General features: G+C 41.5%; 1 protein-coding gene across 6 annotated transcripts in view; it reads left to right on the top strand.

Moving 5' to 3' along the window:
* The window catches only part of Rdl (Resistant to dieldrin), a 133,444-nt gene that overhangs the window by 86,918 nt on the left and 29,509 nt on the right, over window positions 1-17,017 (top strand). For all 6 annotated transcript variants that reach the window (XM_089594078.1, XM_089594082.1, XM_089594081.1 and 3 more), the window contains one exon: window positions 6,006-6,088. In XM_089594078.1, the coding sequence (XP_089450204.1) occupies window positions 6,006-6,088 (83 nt within the window). The remainder of the gene's footprint in view (window positions 1-6,005; window positions 6,089-17,017) is intronic.

The following is a 17,017-nucleotide window of genomic DNA, read 5'->3' as shown; positions in this document are numbered from 1 at the left end:
CAATGTCGTCGAATTACCTTTCTCGTACTTGTACAATACTACTGAAAATCGAAAGTTTTTTTATTAGTAGTTTGGTTTCGAAGAAAAGTATTAGGTTCATCTTATTTGTGTCATACGATAAAAATCCAACATTTTTTATAAATAGTAATGTACCTAAACTTTATTTTTCTTTACAACGTGAACTCGACCATAATATTAGTCATTGAAAGGGTACAAAATTTAAATAATATGTTTGGCTGACTATATTTATTATACTACTGAAGTAAGTAAGAGTTATCATTAATATTGTCAACTTAACTCATTAAAGCACTTTTGGGCTGACCATAGTTGTGTCGTACTACTGAAATAAGTAGGATAAATAATCATTGATAACCTCGTGTTAAAAAAACGTTCTAGTCTGACCATATTCGTATCATACTACTGAAGACAATATGTTTTATCGTCAATAACATAATTTCGTTTTGAATAAATTATTTGGGCTGACCATAGTTGTATCGTACTACTGAAACAAGTAAGAATTATAATTGATAATATAATGTTAAAAAATTTTTTTAGTCCGACCATATTCGTATCATACTACTAAATATAGTAAGTTTTGCAGTTAATAACATAGTTTTGAAAAAAAAATGGGCCGACAAAATTCGTATCATACTACTGCAGACAGTACGTTTTATCTTTGATAACGTACATTCGTTTTTGGGCCGACCATACTCGTACCGTACTACTTAAGTTAGTGATTTTTTTTAACAATGTAAACTCATATTTTAAAAAATTTCGAGGCTGGTCATATTCGCATCTTACCACTGAAAATATAATTACGATGACTGCTTGAAACTTTTGAAAATTTTTCGGTAATCTTTTAAAGAAAAAGAAGTATATATATGCATGGAACCGTAAATCACTGATTTTCCTGACCAAAAGATCTCTTTTTCTTTTTCTATCGAATTCGAAAAATCAGACCCAACGTAGAGGTGTTATTTACAAAAAAAAAAAAAAAAAAAAAAAAAAAAAAGAAAGTAGGGCAAAAGAAGAAAATCACACATCAGCTAGCAAGCCGGACTCTCAACTCGCTAGATTCAACTCCACGCTGCGGTAGTAAATAGAAGTAGCTCTAGTCCACCTTTTGCCGTAATATACCAGTCGTCCTTTCGACTCTCTTTCTGCCCTCGAAAGAGTAATAGCAGTAAAAAAGAAGAGAGAACCAGGAAATCCCCAGCGCACTCAAGGGCCTCGAAATAGAACAAAAATAAAACTCGCGTCCGGTGCTTCCATTGGCAGCAGGCGATCATCCTCATCTTTTTTTTTTCTCTTCCACCGTACACAGACGTGCACTCGTCAACGTTACAGCTTCAGTTTTAATCCAGTGACGCGAGAAAATCCCAAATTTTGTTTGGCAGTAGCGTCACCCAAAAACACCCAACAGCGAATCGAAAATCCATGCGTATTCAAACGCTATTGGCCGCAAAAAAAAAATTGAATAACCAAATCGTAATTTCCCGTCATTTTAATACCACACACTCGCCACGAAACGAGCCAACTATAAATACATCAAATCCCGTAATTTATAATACCCGCGTGTAAAAGCCGGGAGAATTTAAGAGGGGTGGGAAAAAAAAAAAAAAAAAATAGCAGCGAGAAAAATATCGCAAGACTTCACGCGAGCAGCTGTAGGGAGCAGCGCAAAGGGGCGAGAGAGACGGAGGTGGGTAGGCACTTAACCTCTTTCAGCATTATATCCCTCCTCGAACGTTATTTTCTGCAATTTTTTTTTTCTCCTCCTCCCCCGTGGCCCTCCTCTGTATGCATACGAAATTGAGAAATCGCTCTTGTAAAGGAGAAAGAGAGGCAAAAAAAATACGATGAGAAAATTGCACTGGGGAAAAAAAGGGGAGGGAGAAGTGGCCCGACAGAAGACAGCAGGAAAGGGAACAGAGCGAATGACGAGATTATCAGTTTCCGGACGATTTGAGCGACCCTCTTTCGATGAATATTTATCAGGTCCCCTCTAGCTATCGCTAAACTCGCACCAAAAAAAGAGGGAGGATCAGTTTTGTTGCATTTCCGTGGATTAAAGTGCCACGTTGTAGAGTCGATAATATTAATTGACAAAAGCAGAGATTCACAGGATTCAGGAGGTAGGACGACCTACACTACAGCAAATTAGTAAGACGATGCGAATCTCCCGACTGATTGTTCCGAAGATGGTGCTGTCGGATATTGCATATCGCTTATCGAAGATATCCGCTGTCGAAATAATTGTAAAAAAAAAAAAAAAAAAAAAAAAAAAAAAAACAGCCGGAGACGAGAGTAAAAGAAGAAGCAAGTCGTTAGCATTGCAGGTTTAAGTAGCATTTGTCAAACTTTTCTAATAACGGATTCATCAACTCGAGCGGGCGATGAGAATCGAAGGTCGGAGGAAACTAATAAACGGGCCTTTATTATCTTGAAATTTTAAATTGCTTTTTTTCCATCGCGAGATAAACCGAACGAAAAGTCAGGGACGGAGAAAGAAATCACATAATCGCCGGTGCTCGATCTTCCGCGATGAAAAACCAGCTCAAACGACGAGCAACGTGCTGACGTAAACAGTGAAAAAAAGAAAAGCGAATTGAAACGAGGAAGTTCGCTCGGCTGCAAATGAAAAAGGAGCTCAGTGCGTCTGTTCCCTTTTTTTTTCGCCTTTCGAATTATACGTAACGAATGCAAATCTTTCGGGCGCCACTATTGCAAAAGCTGTGCGCGCTACTTACACGGGAATTCATTTGAGGCGCGTTCGCTTCATTTGCCTCTGACCGAAGCGCACATCCTCTTTTGAGTCGGATTTGAAGCTCCTGCATTTTACGGGAGGAATTTCCTAAACTCGTTTTCAACTTTCACCCCCGACTTTGCTCCAACGTAGCTTTAACTGGAATATTGAGTTTGCGTGTGTGGAGACAAAATTTCAATGTACCTAAATAGCATGAAGAACTCGAATAAAGTGACAAACAAGGCGTATGCGTGATGTAATATTTCGAAAAGCGCAAAAGTGATCCACCATAAAACAGAAAAAAAAAAAAAACCATAGAGAAGGGAGAAAAGCGGCCAAAGTAGAAGAACAAGAGGCGACGTTTTTTTTTTTTATTCTGCTCGTAAAACGAGGAGGGGTGGTGGAAGCGGACGTAAAGAAGAAAAGGAATATCGAAGCAATCGCCGGCGAGAAGGAGAGAGTACTCGCAAATGATTCTCTCTGGCAATTTTTTTTTTTTTCCCCCAGCAGCGTGAGAGAAGAATCGAGAGCGCCGCCTTTCTCTACTACAGGTGTAGAGTGTTCTTGTGCTGCTGCCCAGTCGAGAGTGAATTTAAGCGTTTTACGGTGTACTCGATGGAGCTCGATCGCATTGAATTTTTCCCCCGTTACGCAAGAACTGGCACGGAGATCGATCCTCATTTATTGATATTCACTGTTACTCCGAGTGTGATAACGTCCACAATTTTCTTGTCTTCGAAGCCACCATTAAGTTGTGAAGCCACGTCATCATAAACAAATAATACAAAAAAAAATAGTCAAGTGAGACATTGGCGGCTGAAACGTGGAAAAAAAAAAAATAGTATGCAGTGCCAGAAGAATCTTCGAGTAGAGCTTTCGCAAGCTTGGGTACGTGTAAAATGGAGGAAAAGGAAGTGAATACCTTCAGTCATGAGATCCCGTGGAAATCCCGATGATTCAGACATATACTCTTGCAAAACGCGCGTAATTCAATCCTTTTCGACCGAAGCGCTTACGGTAACAGCAAAAGCGTTCAACTGCTCGCACATGACACGAGCGAAAGGAGCAAAGATATACGCGTGACCGCAAACCAATTGATTGGAGGGCGTGCCGGAGTTGGCGTCGTCGGTTCGTTTGCCTGATTTCGTTATCGACCGAAAGTACATATCTGACGCTACGGTGACCGGCCATTGCCGGGTGTGCGTTGATTACTCGACTCTCGGGAACTAATTGGGCCTACGCCCTTTTCAAAGTTGCCGAGTGCTCGATTGTTTTAATGCATTTCCAAAGAAATAAAATCCCCTGGCTTGGAGTGGAATAACTTTAGCAAAAGGGAGCTCGGAGAATCCAATATCTCTGCACATTTACCGCAATACCATGAAAATGTGGGTCGAAAAGTTCGTATGAAATTGATTCTCAAGCGAGTACTCGGGCTCGAAGATTGCGCGATTCGATTAACCAAATCTCCTCCCTCCTAACGACGGTGTTGCGTGAAGAGCCGCAGTCCCACGCTATCCCCGAGACAACGGGATGAGGGACGAAGTTTGGAAATTAAAGTTGTCGCGGCATCGCAAACAGGCACCATCGGCGTGGCTGTGGGTCAGGACGCAATTATCGTCTCGATGTTTGTGGACTCGTTTTTGTCGGCCAAACCACGTGGATGACGTCAAGCTCCTCGAAATTCATTTTGCGCTTGATTGCGTTGTATCGCGCGCGGGTATTGTTGCGCGTGTATACACCCGCGAAGCGAAAATCCGGCTATACGAGCCAAAATGAATTATGCAAGGTACAGTTGTACATTAATTTGCGGTGCATTGTCAAGTCTCGAATGGACTGAAATAAAGTTACTTCGGAGGGGTGTACTCTACGGGGTTGGACTCGAGTTAAGGAGACACAATGTAAATTGCGTTGTAAGCGTTTCGTCAACTTCGTCTCTGATATTTCGGATATTCGCGCTGTCCCTTATCTTCCTCGTTTTTTGTTTGCTCCATTTTTGCAAGAAAATCTCTGAAATCATGGCTTCCGTATTTTAATCATATCGAAAAATGTTCCGCGAAACTTTGAAAGTAGCGTACGTATTAAGTACGGCAACGCAAACATGTATCAGTTCAAAAATAAACTAACGAGGGGGCAGTAAAATCATCCACGAGAAACGAGCAATCACTCGATAATGACGATAATTACGTATGGGTGAGAATCAAAGGGGCCAGAATAAACACGCAAAGAGAGTAGGTGGGCGTGGAAAATCAGTTGGGCCGAACTGAGCTTCAGCGAATTTTACATTCAAGGAAATCGAATCATGGGTTATGATGTCGCTGTACGCAGTTCATCGCCCATTAAAATTATTATAACGAAATTAACAGGAGGAGCCAGTGGTGTGCAAGAGGTGTTGTTTGCCAGTTTGCCGCGGCTAGCTGGATTTTTGTCTCTGCTTTTGTCACTACTATGACGGAAAGCTTGTCGTTCCTGCGTGAAACGAGTCTCGCGTATATGTAGTGGTGAATTCATCGCAAAATTGATGTACACGAGTGATTGAAAAATACTGTTTAAAATTGACTGAGTCAAGGATTGAGTGGAAACTGAATTTGCAAATAAGTCATGACAGCTTTATAACGTAAAACACAATGTTTTTTTACCTGTAAAAGCAGCACAAAGCCTATATCAGGGTAAAAATGAACTCATAAAGAGAGAAACGATTACATTTATGAGTTAAGTATGACTCTTCCTTTGAGTTACTCTATAATTAAAATCATCGTTTTAGTTTTCACCCCCGGAAAGATTTAACTTTCACCTGATGAGATCTAGAGGGTAATGAATAAACGGCTCCTCAATTTTTCAAATTTTGATAAACGAAATTCCCAAAACAATACGAGTCCCCAAAAAAAAGACACTTTCTCCGTACATTCGAGTTGTGGACAGTCTTTTTCATTCCACCCACGCCTACAGGACCGTATACAACCCCCATGCTGGCGTGGAGGCAAATTTTTCTTTGGTCTCTCGCGCAACTCGTTGTTCAGTTCCACGGTAACAATTGATCCCCCAACTCTGGCCAAAGCTCTAATCTCTCAATCGAACTATTGCAGCAACATACCCGTCTGTTCTCTTTATATCCCATTGCGTGGACCTTACTTGCACAATTGAAGCAAGTCTGACGGAAACTATTTTTTAAATTATCCTCAACATCCCTTTTTCCCGTGCACCTATGGGATGTAAACAAAAATTACATGGACTGAAAAATTTTCCCTTCGTTCTGTTGCAGATTAACGATCACTGCGTCGTGTCCGATGAACCTGCAGTACTTTCCCATGGATCGGCAGCTGTGCAACATCGAAATCGAAAGTTGTAAGTATCCAGCACGCGGCCTCCCCAACATCATCAGCAAACAGCGACGGCCAGTTTCTTAACAAACGTCAATTCTATCGTTTTTAATGAACCATACCAACTTTATCCACTTACATTTACACACACACACACCTTGACACACAGGAAGAGAGAATTTCCCAACCGTCCAAATATACTCCATTACGTCGTCAGACGCGGCGCTGCACTCGACGACTACCGTAGCTCATCACCCAGTCGCGCAAGGATCCGCAGTGGAACAAGAAAATCCACGTACATTCGAACGGGGCGTTGTGCAACAAACTCGAGGCGCGAAGAGCAGAACAACGCAATTAGCGCCAAGAGCAGCGGCACTCGTATACTTACTTACTTACTCACCGTCGGAGGCGCGAGTCGCAATCATTGACAGGGAGCAAAAGAGCACGGGGTCGCGGGCTACACGGAATTCCTCTTACTTACTTTTGGGAGGGGGCAAAAAGCGATACTCGCGAGCAATTAACGCTGCCAACTTCTCTGCTCTTTGTTATCTCGCGCCCTCCGTTATCCATGCGCATAGTGTCTACGATCGTAACGAACTTTTCGATGGTTTTTTTTTTTTTTTTTTTTTTCCGACTCGTTTTATCACGTTGTTTACAGAATTACTTTTGTTCTCTGGGTGCAAAAAGAGCAGCAAGGAAAGCTAGATGTTTATTTCGAGCTTGTAGATCGGGGCAAACAAAAATGAGAAAGATATAAAAAAAACATCAGCTTTTGAAAGAGAAAGCTCAGCTATACGCGTCCCGCGATATTTAAGCTTACGAGGAGTTAATGTAGCTAAAGAGCTTGGGAGGGGTTCCATACAAAATTAAACCCGAGGCGTGAATGGCAGACACCCAAAGCTTGAAAGACAGATCCCTTCCTTCCTTCCATCCTTCCTTCCTCTCGTCTCCTCCTTGAAAATTAAACCAAAGGGAGTGTCTGAGGCACGTACGGAGGATTAAAACGACACGCGCTGGGGGTGCACTGACATCAAAGTAACATCACTTACTTGCTCTCTTTTGTGCGTGTCTTATTTGATGTACGCAACATGATACTCTTCTTTTTTTTCAACTCCGTTTTGCCTCGCAATCGGTATGACGATGATGCCTCTCGTTTTTTTTATCCTCACCCGAGTTTTTCTCTCTTCCTCGTGAAAAAGGGCTTACACTCTCCAGACGTTCTTCCTCCTACTCCTTGTGTTTATCATGTGTGCAACCAACTCTCCTTCTTTCTATCTCTCTCTCTCTCTCTCTTACACACGTACAGCCACGTTTTTTTAAATATCTCTTTTTTCAGGTCAACGAAAATAAAAAGACGTCACTTGCACATAATTTGTACTATGAGCAAAAGACCACTACCACCACCACCACCAACCACCAACCACCAACCATCACTTCTACACTAGTGCAATATTATATTCATAAATATCTACCTATTCGTTAGAGTAATATCTGACTGTCTACTGTACTTCTCTATTTCCATTCCCATCTCAGGACTCTTGTACCACGTGAGCACGCATGTGCAAGCCTTACGAGAGACCCATCGCCTTCGCAAAACCGACCTCCGCTGCGAGAAACTACACTTGCAATGAGTGACTCGCGAGAGGTCATCAGCGAAGTTTTGACCCACACCTCTCGTTTTCACAAAAGTTAGATAAACCTGGTCCACAAGAATATAGCGTTGAGCATCGAATGTGCCTATATTTTACGCAAAACCAGTTTTTTTTTTCTTGATTTTTCCTCCACAAGTAGGCTATTTCACATATGCTACATAGGTATGTGCTAGAAAGCCAATAAAAAAGAAAAAAAATGCACAATTACGTGTGCATTCGTTGCCATTCTTTTTCTCTGCTGCTACAGTATTAAAATAATATTTAAATAAAAAAAGTAACAACACAAGGACAAAATAAACTAGTAGTTACGAAATGTAACTACCTTTAAGCATGAGTTGGGGCATAAAACGCTCGCCCAACCACAAACACACTCTGTTCACGCTCCCGCACCATTTGTCGATTATAGGCCAAAACATTTGGACAAAAGGCAGCTTCAAGCCATCATACATGTGAGAAAATCCACAAAAAATACCCCGTTTTTGTCCCCTATTTCAATAAAAAAAAATTTTTTTGAGGTGAAACCAGGCTCATTTTACTCGTAGTGTGATCTACTATGAGGAAAAAATTTTGAACACGGGTTTCAATGAAAGGATACCCTTTTTCCGCGATTTGCGTGTTAAAATTATATCCATACATATGTTATCTATATACATATAATAATAGCATGTGAATCGCGGGAAAAGGGCATCAACCTCACTGAAACCAATGATCAAAAATGTTTCCTCATAGTACTTGGGATTATGAGTAAAACGAGCCCAATCTCGAAGGTGTGTCTCACAAACATTTTTTTTTTACCGAAATGGGATGTTTTTTGTGGATTTCCTCATACACATACATCAATCCACGCCGTTCCTTAATCGCATACCCAAGCACACAAACACGTTCACGCGCCCATCGATTTGGCCATGTGTTAATCTCCCGCACCAACGAACTATCCTCCCCATCTAAAGCTTCGGCCCCCGTCCATCAGGTCACTCTCCCTCCGACTCACCCTTCACAACATCAAGAGTACAAACACGAACATCCACCCCTCCTCCACCTCGACCGCACTGCCAAGTCACTCTCTGCAGCTGTAAGTACAGTTGTTACACTTCTCTCTGATTCTCTTTGTCTTTCGAATCTACGAATCTCTGTCGCAATCACTACTACTACTACTACTACTTGTAACACGGCACTTGTGTGTGTATGTGTGTGTGTGTCAGCGTGACTTTGTGCAGCCAAAATGCACTGTGGCCCTCCTCTCAACTGGCAAGTTGCACCCGACCCTGCAAACTACTGTCACTACTACTTATCTGCGTATGCACACTGCGTATTATCTTCGCGTGTATGTGTTTGCAAACGTAACCCTGGTCACGGTGTATCGAGAGCTTAAAACTAATGGATTGAATTGCCGATGTGAGTGTACATTGGTTGTGTGCACGAATACCCACGTGAAGGTGTGTGTGTGTAAGAGTGTTTTTTTCTCTCACAGCTCCGAGCACGCGTGTGAGTTTTCGTGTGCTGTAATGCGGAGAGCAAATATTATATGTGTACGGCTGGCCCGGTTATCTTTTTCCAAGGTACACACCGCTGTCGCCGTAGTTTTTTTCATCCAGTTGATTCATTAGCCAGTGTAGGTGTCGTTGATTGGCTGGACGATGTTTTTTTTCCTTTTTTTCATGGACATACGACTGACCAATTTTTTTTCCACCCATCATGCGGTACCTCAATTATTCGGCTACGAGGCGGAAATTGAATGAAGCCGTTTTTCGTGACCCGATGTTTTTGTGCGATTCAACGGATGCGATGGATGTTCTGTACGAATACAACACGAATGCTTGGTCATTTGGATTATTTGCAGATGCACATAGTTATGATATCGACAGTCAGACAATAGCCGAGGTATAAATATTTCGGAAATGTGCCGTGTCTGACCATACATTGGCCGTATCTACTTGTATGCCAAAGTAAACGTGGTTACTATACTGACGTTACTTGGTCACCAAAACAAAAATTCTTCATGTTTTCAAAGTTAAAAGTGAATCCCAGAACAGCTTAAATTCTTTGTTGGTACTTTTTTAAGTTGCACCAAAAAACAAAAGTCACAAAGGCACGGGAGAAGCACGGAAATAAAAGAGAGTTTTCAAAGCAGGCTGACGTGCGATAACTCTGCCAACTTTACAGAGTTCCTTTACTCCGCTTTTTGATATTAACCTTTGCTTTGTTTAAAAATTTCTTCATATTTACAAAATTAGACTTACGTAGACGAATTATTCAACAAAACGATACCACTTCACCCAAAACGCTCGATGTCACGTGCAAGATCGTAATTCGGCGCTATTAATTGTTAAAAGGCTAGCACCGTACAAAGTTACGTACAAAGTTAACCCTTTGCAAATTAACAAAGTCAAAGATTGAATTTTCAACTATGGTGTCTGCCCGAAAAGCAACTTGGCAAACTACCACACAGCCACCACTGCTAACCAAACAGATAATCCAAAGACACGCAGTGTTTTCGCCACGTCCAACGTAAAAGCTCTCGCCGAGATAAACAGAGCCGCGTGTGTAATAGTGCCAAAGGAGGAGGAAAGGTGGAAATGATCGGTCGCGCGAGTGTTGGTTGACGGCGGCAGGAGTAAGTCACTGGAGAAAGTGGGACCGAAGATGAGTCGCCCTGTCAAGCCGCTTTCAAGCAACTCGAGCGCGAGAACTTACTTGCTCGTGTTTCTGCTTCCGCGCACATTTCAGTACTCGATTGTTTTATTGCGTAGCCCTTCACTTTGACAATTTTTCTGGCGAATCATTCATTTTTTGCCCTTCACAGAAAATAAAGTTTGTAAACAGCAAAACGTCAGAAGGTGGCAATGTCTTTTTTTACCTTTTTGAAATTACTTACTGGTCAAACAGGAAGCGACAGGGAAAAGGACGTTCAGAGAGACCGCAATCGGGCTCTAGTCGACGGTCGTCGAGTTATATTCAGCTGCAAAAACATAATACGCGTCGGTTGGCTCGGACTCCGCCCTTTGACGATAATATCTTAATCGGCACGGCTTTTCACGGCAAGAAATTTTATTGCGTGTTTCGAGTTGGTTTCAATGGATGCGGTACAGTTTGCCAAGCAAGCTTTTGCTTTTTGCCATGGCCAGTGAGGAAACTTTATTGATTGCAAGTGTGTTTTGAGGTAAGGTATAATTGAGATTTGCTGGTGGAAATAAAAAGTTTGCATCGCTTATTAGTGACTTTGAGGTGAGTCTGACCATATATTGATCTGTACTACTTGGAGATTCGGTGTATCTGCATGGGATTGAATTTATTATCATTAATGCGTTTTGATTATTTATCAATTAAAATCATTTTTCGATGGTTAAGAAGAAAAAAATTTTAACAAAACTTCACAACTAACAAATCTATGGAATCTTCTTAACCCAAATGATCTCTTCCAGCGCTTGACCTTAAAAAATTGAAGGTGCATTAGGTCACTTTTCGACTTTTTACCACTCGGAACTTCTATGTCAAGCTTATCATGAGTTCAATTACTTCTCGTTCTCTTCATCGAGTTCCCGGAAATTATTATTCTCTTCATACCAAGCTTTTTACCCTGTGCTCCTTGAAACTCACAAATTTTAAAGAAAATGAAATTCATCAGCTTATTTACCTATACTCTGAAATCATGTTTTACATATAATTTCGTTGCTGGTTACAATCGCAAAACACCTTGTGAACTTCAATCATCAGTAAAATAAACGATCTTATTTACCTATACTCTGAAATCATGTTTTACATATAATTTCATTACTGGTTACAATCGCAAAACACCTTGTGAACTTTAATCATCAGTAAAATAAACGGTCTGACGAAACAGGTGTATATACTACTTAGAACCAAATTAGTAGTCATGGCCTAGCAAATTGACTTATCGTTTTTTATAATTTTATGCTATCACCCATCTCACTATTTCACAAAAATTTTAACAAAACAGTTTTCAATACATCCAGAGAAAAAAATAATTGACATTAGCAACCTTTTCATTTGCAACGAAACGATAGTACTCGTAATAAGCAGCCCAAGCTGGAAAATGACCGGGTCGACGACTACGAGCGAAGATAACGTCGTTAACCGCAACATCGTTGCCAAAGAGTGGCAGTATACAACCTCGACCGGCTGCTGTACGCTTTCCACACTCATTCACATTTACGGTCGCAAAAATCGATCCTCGAACGACGAGTAGACCACCTTATCTGGTGTGGTGTGTTACGTATGTAAGTGCGAGGGCAAGTGTATTTCAAATTCAAGAAGTAGTGAGTTTACGAGCTTCAGAAATCGTTAGAATGTACAATGTGGTTGACGACTTTGCCATGAACTGTACTCCACAGAGGCGCTCGTGCTCTGATGAGTTTGAGAGCTGTCGTTTTATAGAGGTGTCGATATTACGACTCGTTTACACTCCATTCGCTCTCATCTTTCGTAGGTCTTACCAACATCAGCATTACCATACCACCCATTACAACCAAAACGAAATTCACACTTCCAAACATACCTATAATCAAAAGCAATACAAAAGGAGAACTCCATACGATTTACGTACATTTCAATTGCGTCAAAGCATCATATCAAATACTCAATAGAGCAAACAAAGACGCCTGCAGCTGTTTCTTTATTGCTCCTCTTTAGGGTGTAAAAGGAGCGAGAAACGAATGGGCTCTTTTCGCGAAGCAACGAAATTGTGTTGAAAAAAAAAAATAAATAAAATAAGCAAATAAAAAAAATAAGCTTCTCTACCTATGTGTCGCTGTGCGCGAGAGCCGATTGTTTTTGGCGCCACTCCAAGAGCCCATTTTCCCATGACGACTCGCTTCCAACTCGTCCTTTTTCCACCGCGTATCACGCATACACACAATCATCTATATACCCAAACACACACTCATACATACATACATACATACATAAATACATGCACACACACATACATACATACACTCCAGCTAAAATTTAGATGTAAGTTTATACACATACATGTGCAATGCGAGCGAGGATGGCTTATTGGACGAGGCCTCCAGCGACTCTCTTTTTTTTCCTTTCTTTCTCAAGCTGCATAAGATTTATAATAGTCTGCAATACAGACCGTGTGATACCGGTTTTGCCAGCGCTACCAGCTACTATTACCGATTCCACGTGTAGATATACATATGTAGGTGCCTCAACTGCTAATGACGATGCAATTTCCAGGCTAATTTGTCAGTCCACGCCTAACTGAGCACCCGAATTTTAAACGTCAAGAGAGAAAAGCTTTATACCTAAGAGTCGTGTACGCGGAGGAAAAAGTAAAGCTATAAATCTAGAGCTTTTCCAACCTCACCGCCAATGTAAGGGGTGGAAGGGAAGAGGGTGCGCATGACGGCTCAGCTGGCGCTAACTGTAAATGGCATCGTCACGTGGCTGTATGCGCGACACGAGCCGATTAGATCCGGCGTACTATCTTTATTTCTTTCGTTCATTTTTTTTTTTTTTTTTTTTTTTGTTTTCATCCATCTGACCATTTTTCTTTTTTTTTGCTCCATTGATTCATACCGACGATCACTCGATTATCGTCGAGTCAGGCGGTATACCTTCCAATCTATTTTTTTTGTTGCTCGCTTTTTTGGGGGGGTTGCCTACACTCAATTTATATATCATTGTTTCCGAGTTGCCATGTCATGTCTCTTGGGTGGAAAAAAAAAATTCACGACACCCTCCGTCTACATATAAAATATCGTACCAAAAGAATCGTGGATAATGTTGGTGACATCTTCGCAGTTATCCTTGGCTGCCGGTAGTTTTGTTGAATTCAGCAAGTTGGTATATATTTTATGTTGAAATATTACATGCCATTTATTTTAACAATTTGTTTTTAACAATTGAGGTACAATCTTATTTACGTTTCTCGACAAGTTTACTTTCATTCATAAGTACAGGTAACCTAACTTTGTCCATCCATCAAAGATTTTTTTTTATTTTCTTTTACTATTTGTGTGTATTATGATGTGTATTTGTTTTACCTTTAAAAAAAAAAAAAAAAAAAAAAAAAAAAAAAAAAAAAAAAAACAGATTAATAACTATAATACTGTGGAAAGTTTTAATTGCCCCCAAAGAGACGTACCTTACTAGTGGAAATTGATGAAGACCCACAACAGTACTATCTAATTATCGTTGCATCGCAACCGTAATTGTATGAAACGTTGTTTACTTCGACTCGGATATCGAGAACTATCCTCGCAAACAATTCGACCGAAACGAGGATTGATCATATTCCAACGCCATATCAATCACAACACAGCTCCAAAAATCTTTTGGACCACCATCATCATTATCGTCACCACTGGCATAAAACAAAAATGACGAAACAGAGGAAGAAGTTTCCAACTTCTTTGACCCAGATGAAAATATGTACATCTGCGAAACACACGATACATCCACAACAGACCACACGTTGTACATACAGAAAAAAAAAAAAAAAAAAAAAAAAAAAAAAAAAAAGAAAGAAAAAGACAGCCTCCAAAATATCGCACTGAACCACGTGCCCGGGGACGCAGTGTAAGGCCAAAGGACGGCTCGAGCCCCAAGGGAGGCGTTTCCTTAGCGATGATCGGAAAACAAAGAGAAGCCCATCGATCGCTGTCGCTATAACCACCGCATACACGTACGTCAACGCGCAGAAGGAATCACTGCGTGTCACTTATTCTTTTTTTTCTTCTTCTTCTTCTTCTTATTTCGTTGTCAATACACCTATACACGTATACTGCTGTACCAACACCCTCGTTGCTACGCGAGAACCGAAAACCGATAAATTCGACGCACAGGGCATCTGACCAGCCCTTGCGTGCGCGCTGACCGATGGTGTACCTATTTTTCATCTCACCCTCGCGACCCTTACCCAAAATCCTCTGTCCCCTTTTTTTTTTTTTCTGCATTTCGTTGCTTGTTGTTACTGCCATTAGAATTACCGAATCCATATATTCTTCGCATGCACAGATATCTCGTATGTACAGTTTGTGTCATGCGTGTGTTTGAGTAGTGTAGGCTTATCGCAAATCTTTGTAAGCTGAAGCAAGGCGGGGAAGGGAGGCTTTTTTTATAGTTTGCCATCAAAATGACAAGTACAGCGGTAAAACGAACCGTCTAATTAGCGAAATCGATGGAATAAAAAAAATCTCGTTCTCGAAAAGGTATTTTATTCGAGCGGGTGCACATTTAGCTGGCGTACCCCGGGCGAATAAATTATACCATGGAATTAGCGCTTGAGGAGAAACAACATGCAGACGTCGTTGTTTTAATCGCCGCATCGCTCCCATTCGTCCGGGGGAAAAATAACAGTGGACGTGCCTCTCTCTGTATCGAAGAAAAAGAAAAAACAGCCGCGTAGAAAGTCACCGGGGCTTCTTGAACAAAAAGAACGGCTCGTCGTCGCAGTCGTTAGCAAAAGAGCCGGTTCGTTCTCTCCTCTCTGCCGGAGAATAAACGGAATGGGTTGATTTTTGTGTTTTTAGCTCCAAGGAATTATTTGCCGTGGACGCGCAATGAGGATGTAAAAGCTCCCAGTTGACCCGCACCAAATGTACACGCCTATACTAAACGTCGACACGTTTGCTCGTGGATTCTCCAATTCAACTCTTACTCGTTTCGCTTTAAATATTACCGGTTTGTTGTTGATTCTGGGAGAAAAGGTTTTAGATGCCAAAGAAGAACGTTTATACGACACTTGGACCAAAAAATTGCATTTATCGAATCTCGGACGTATACCCCTCTGCAGCGACTCTTTGAATCTGCGCTTCACGTATTTCTACTAGTTTCTCCCTCTGTCGCATAAATATTTACAAGCATGCAAATGCAAGCCGAGCAAAAGTCACTGCGGGCTTCGCAGGGCGCATGAAAATTTACGCGCTCGCAGCTGCGCGAAGAAAACGGGGCTCGAGAATACACGAGTCCCCGAGGCTCATTAGACCCATGTGTATAATACACCCGTACCTCTGTGCACGCAACTGCACGGTATAATGTCAAAACACGTATACGTAAGTTTTTTGTATATATATATGCATGATGCATGTGCACGACGATACGAGTATTACACACACGTCTCCGATAAGCACTTGCCGGGCGCGACGCATTTTATAATTGAGCTCTCGTGTACGACGGGGGGGGGGGGGCCCAGTGGATATTGTATTCCACCGGGGGGCTTTTTTTCCCTTCGACTCTTGGGATGTTTTTTCTTTCAGCCACGCAACTTTGGCGATGATTAATGCAACCGCGTCGTAGTTTTTTTTTTTTTTTTTTTTTCTTTTCACTCGCCCCGAGTATATTTCATCCCCCTTGGGTGCATCGATACGGGTACTCGCCGAAATGAATATTCCGAGTTTCGATCGATTCGCCCGGGTGAGGTACGTAAACTTGTTTTCGTGCGTTGCGGTTCTCATCGGCGATGTCTTTTTTATGGTTTCACCCACGTATTAGCTTGCACGTAGATGTTGCACGCACGCTCGCACCCGTACGTGCATGTAAAATATTGTAAGTCATTGCCATACGTGTGCATTCTCCAACTCTTTCGATCCAACAGACCACCACTCGAGTTGTTGATGAATGTCGTCCTGATTCAGTCTTTTCCCGATATTTCCCGACGATTTTTCATGTATACGTTGCAGGCAAACCTTGTCCACCATCCGTACGAATGTTTCGTATTTTTACTCCTCGTATACGTGTATATCTTTACACTGGTATCCTGAGCATGAACATTTGAGAAAACTCTGTCTCGCTGAACTGTCGTACTTTAATTCGATCCGGCGATTTTTTTTCAAGGATTTCGTTGAATACAATCTTTACAGTTTTAAGTGTGAAAAGTGAGAAGAGAAATCGCCGGATGAACACAAGTACGAATTACACACTACAATATATATATTGATAATCATCGATAAAAGTTGTATCATATGTGTATACCGTAGAAATAAGTGTATATTTATACAAGTAAGTGGTATAGACGAGCTGAACAGACGCACGTGTCGTTGAAAGGCCGAGTCTCCGGCAAAAGGTGATGCGATCGTCGTCCCATTGCGAGAAAACGACACTAAAAATCCATAGGAAACGACTCGGGCGACGCTCGCATCGCGCGCATACGTCACACCCAAGTTTCCCCTTCGTCCGAGCCGGTGCTTACTCAAGGAATGCCGTAAAGAACAGTAGCGTAATTCTACGTGCGAGGCTTTGCGAATGATATTGTAAACGAGAAATCAGCGTTTATGTGTCGTGTTTGTAGGTCACAATACGAATTTCCCTGAAATCATATGTTAACTCGGTAA

Source organism: Copidosoma floridanum, unplaced genomic scaffold (genome assembly GCF_036245765.1).
Source record: "Copidosoma floridanum isolate Cflo_tuat_1 unplaced genomic scaffold, Cflo_Japanese_pri ptg000020l, whole genome shotgun sequence".
Lineage (NCBI taxonomy): Eukaryota > Metazoa > Arthropoda > Insecta > Hymenoptera > Encyrtidae > Copidosoma > Copidosoma floridanum.
The sequence above is the reverse complement of the archived record's forward strand: the minus strand, read 5'-3'. Positions and strand labels throughout refer to the sequence as shown.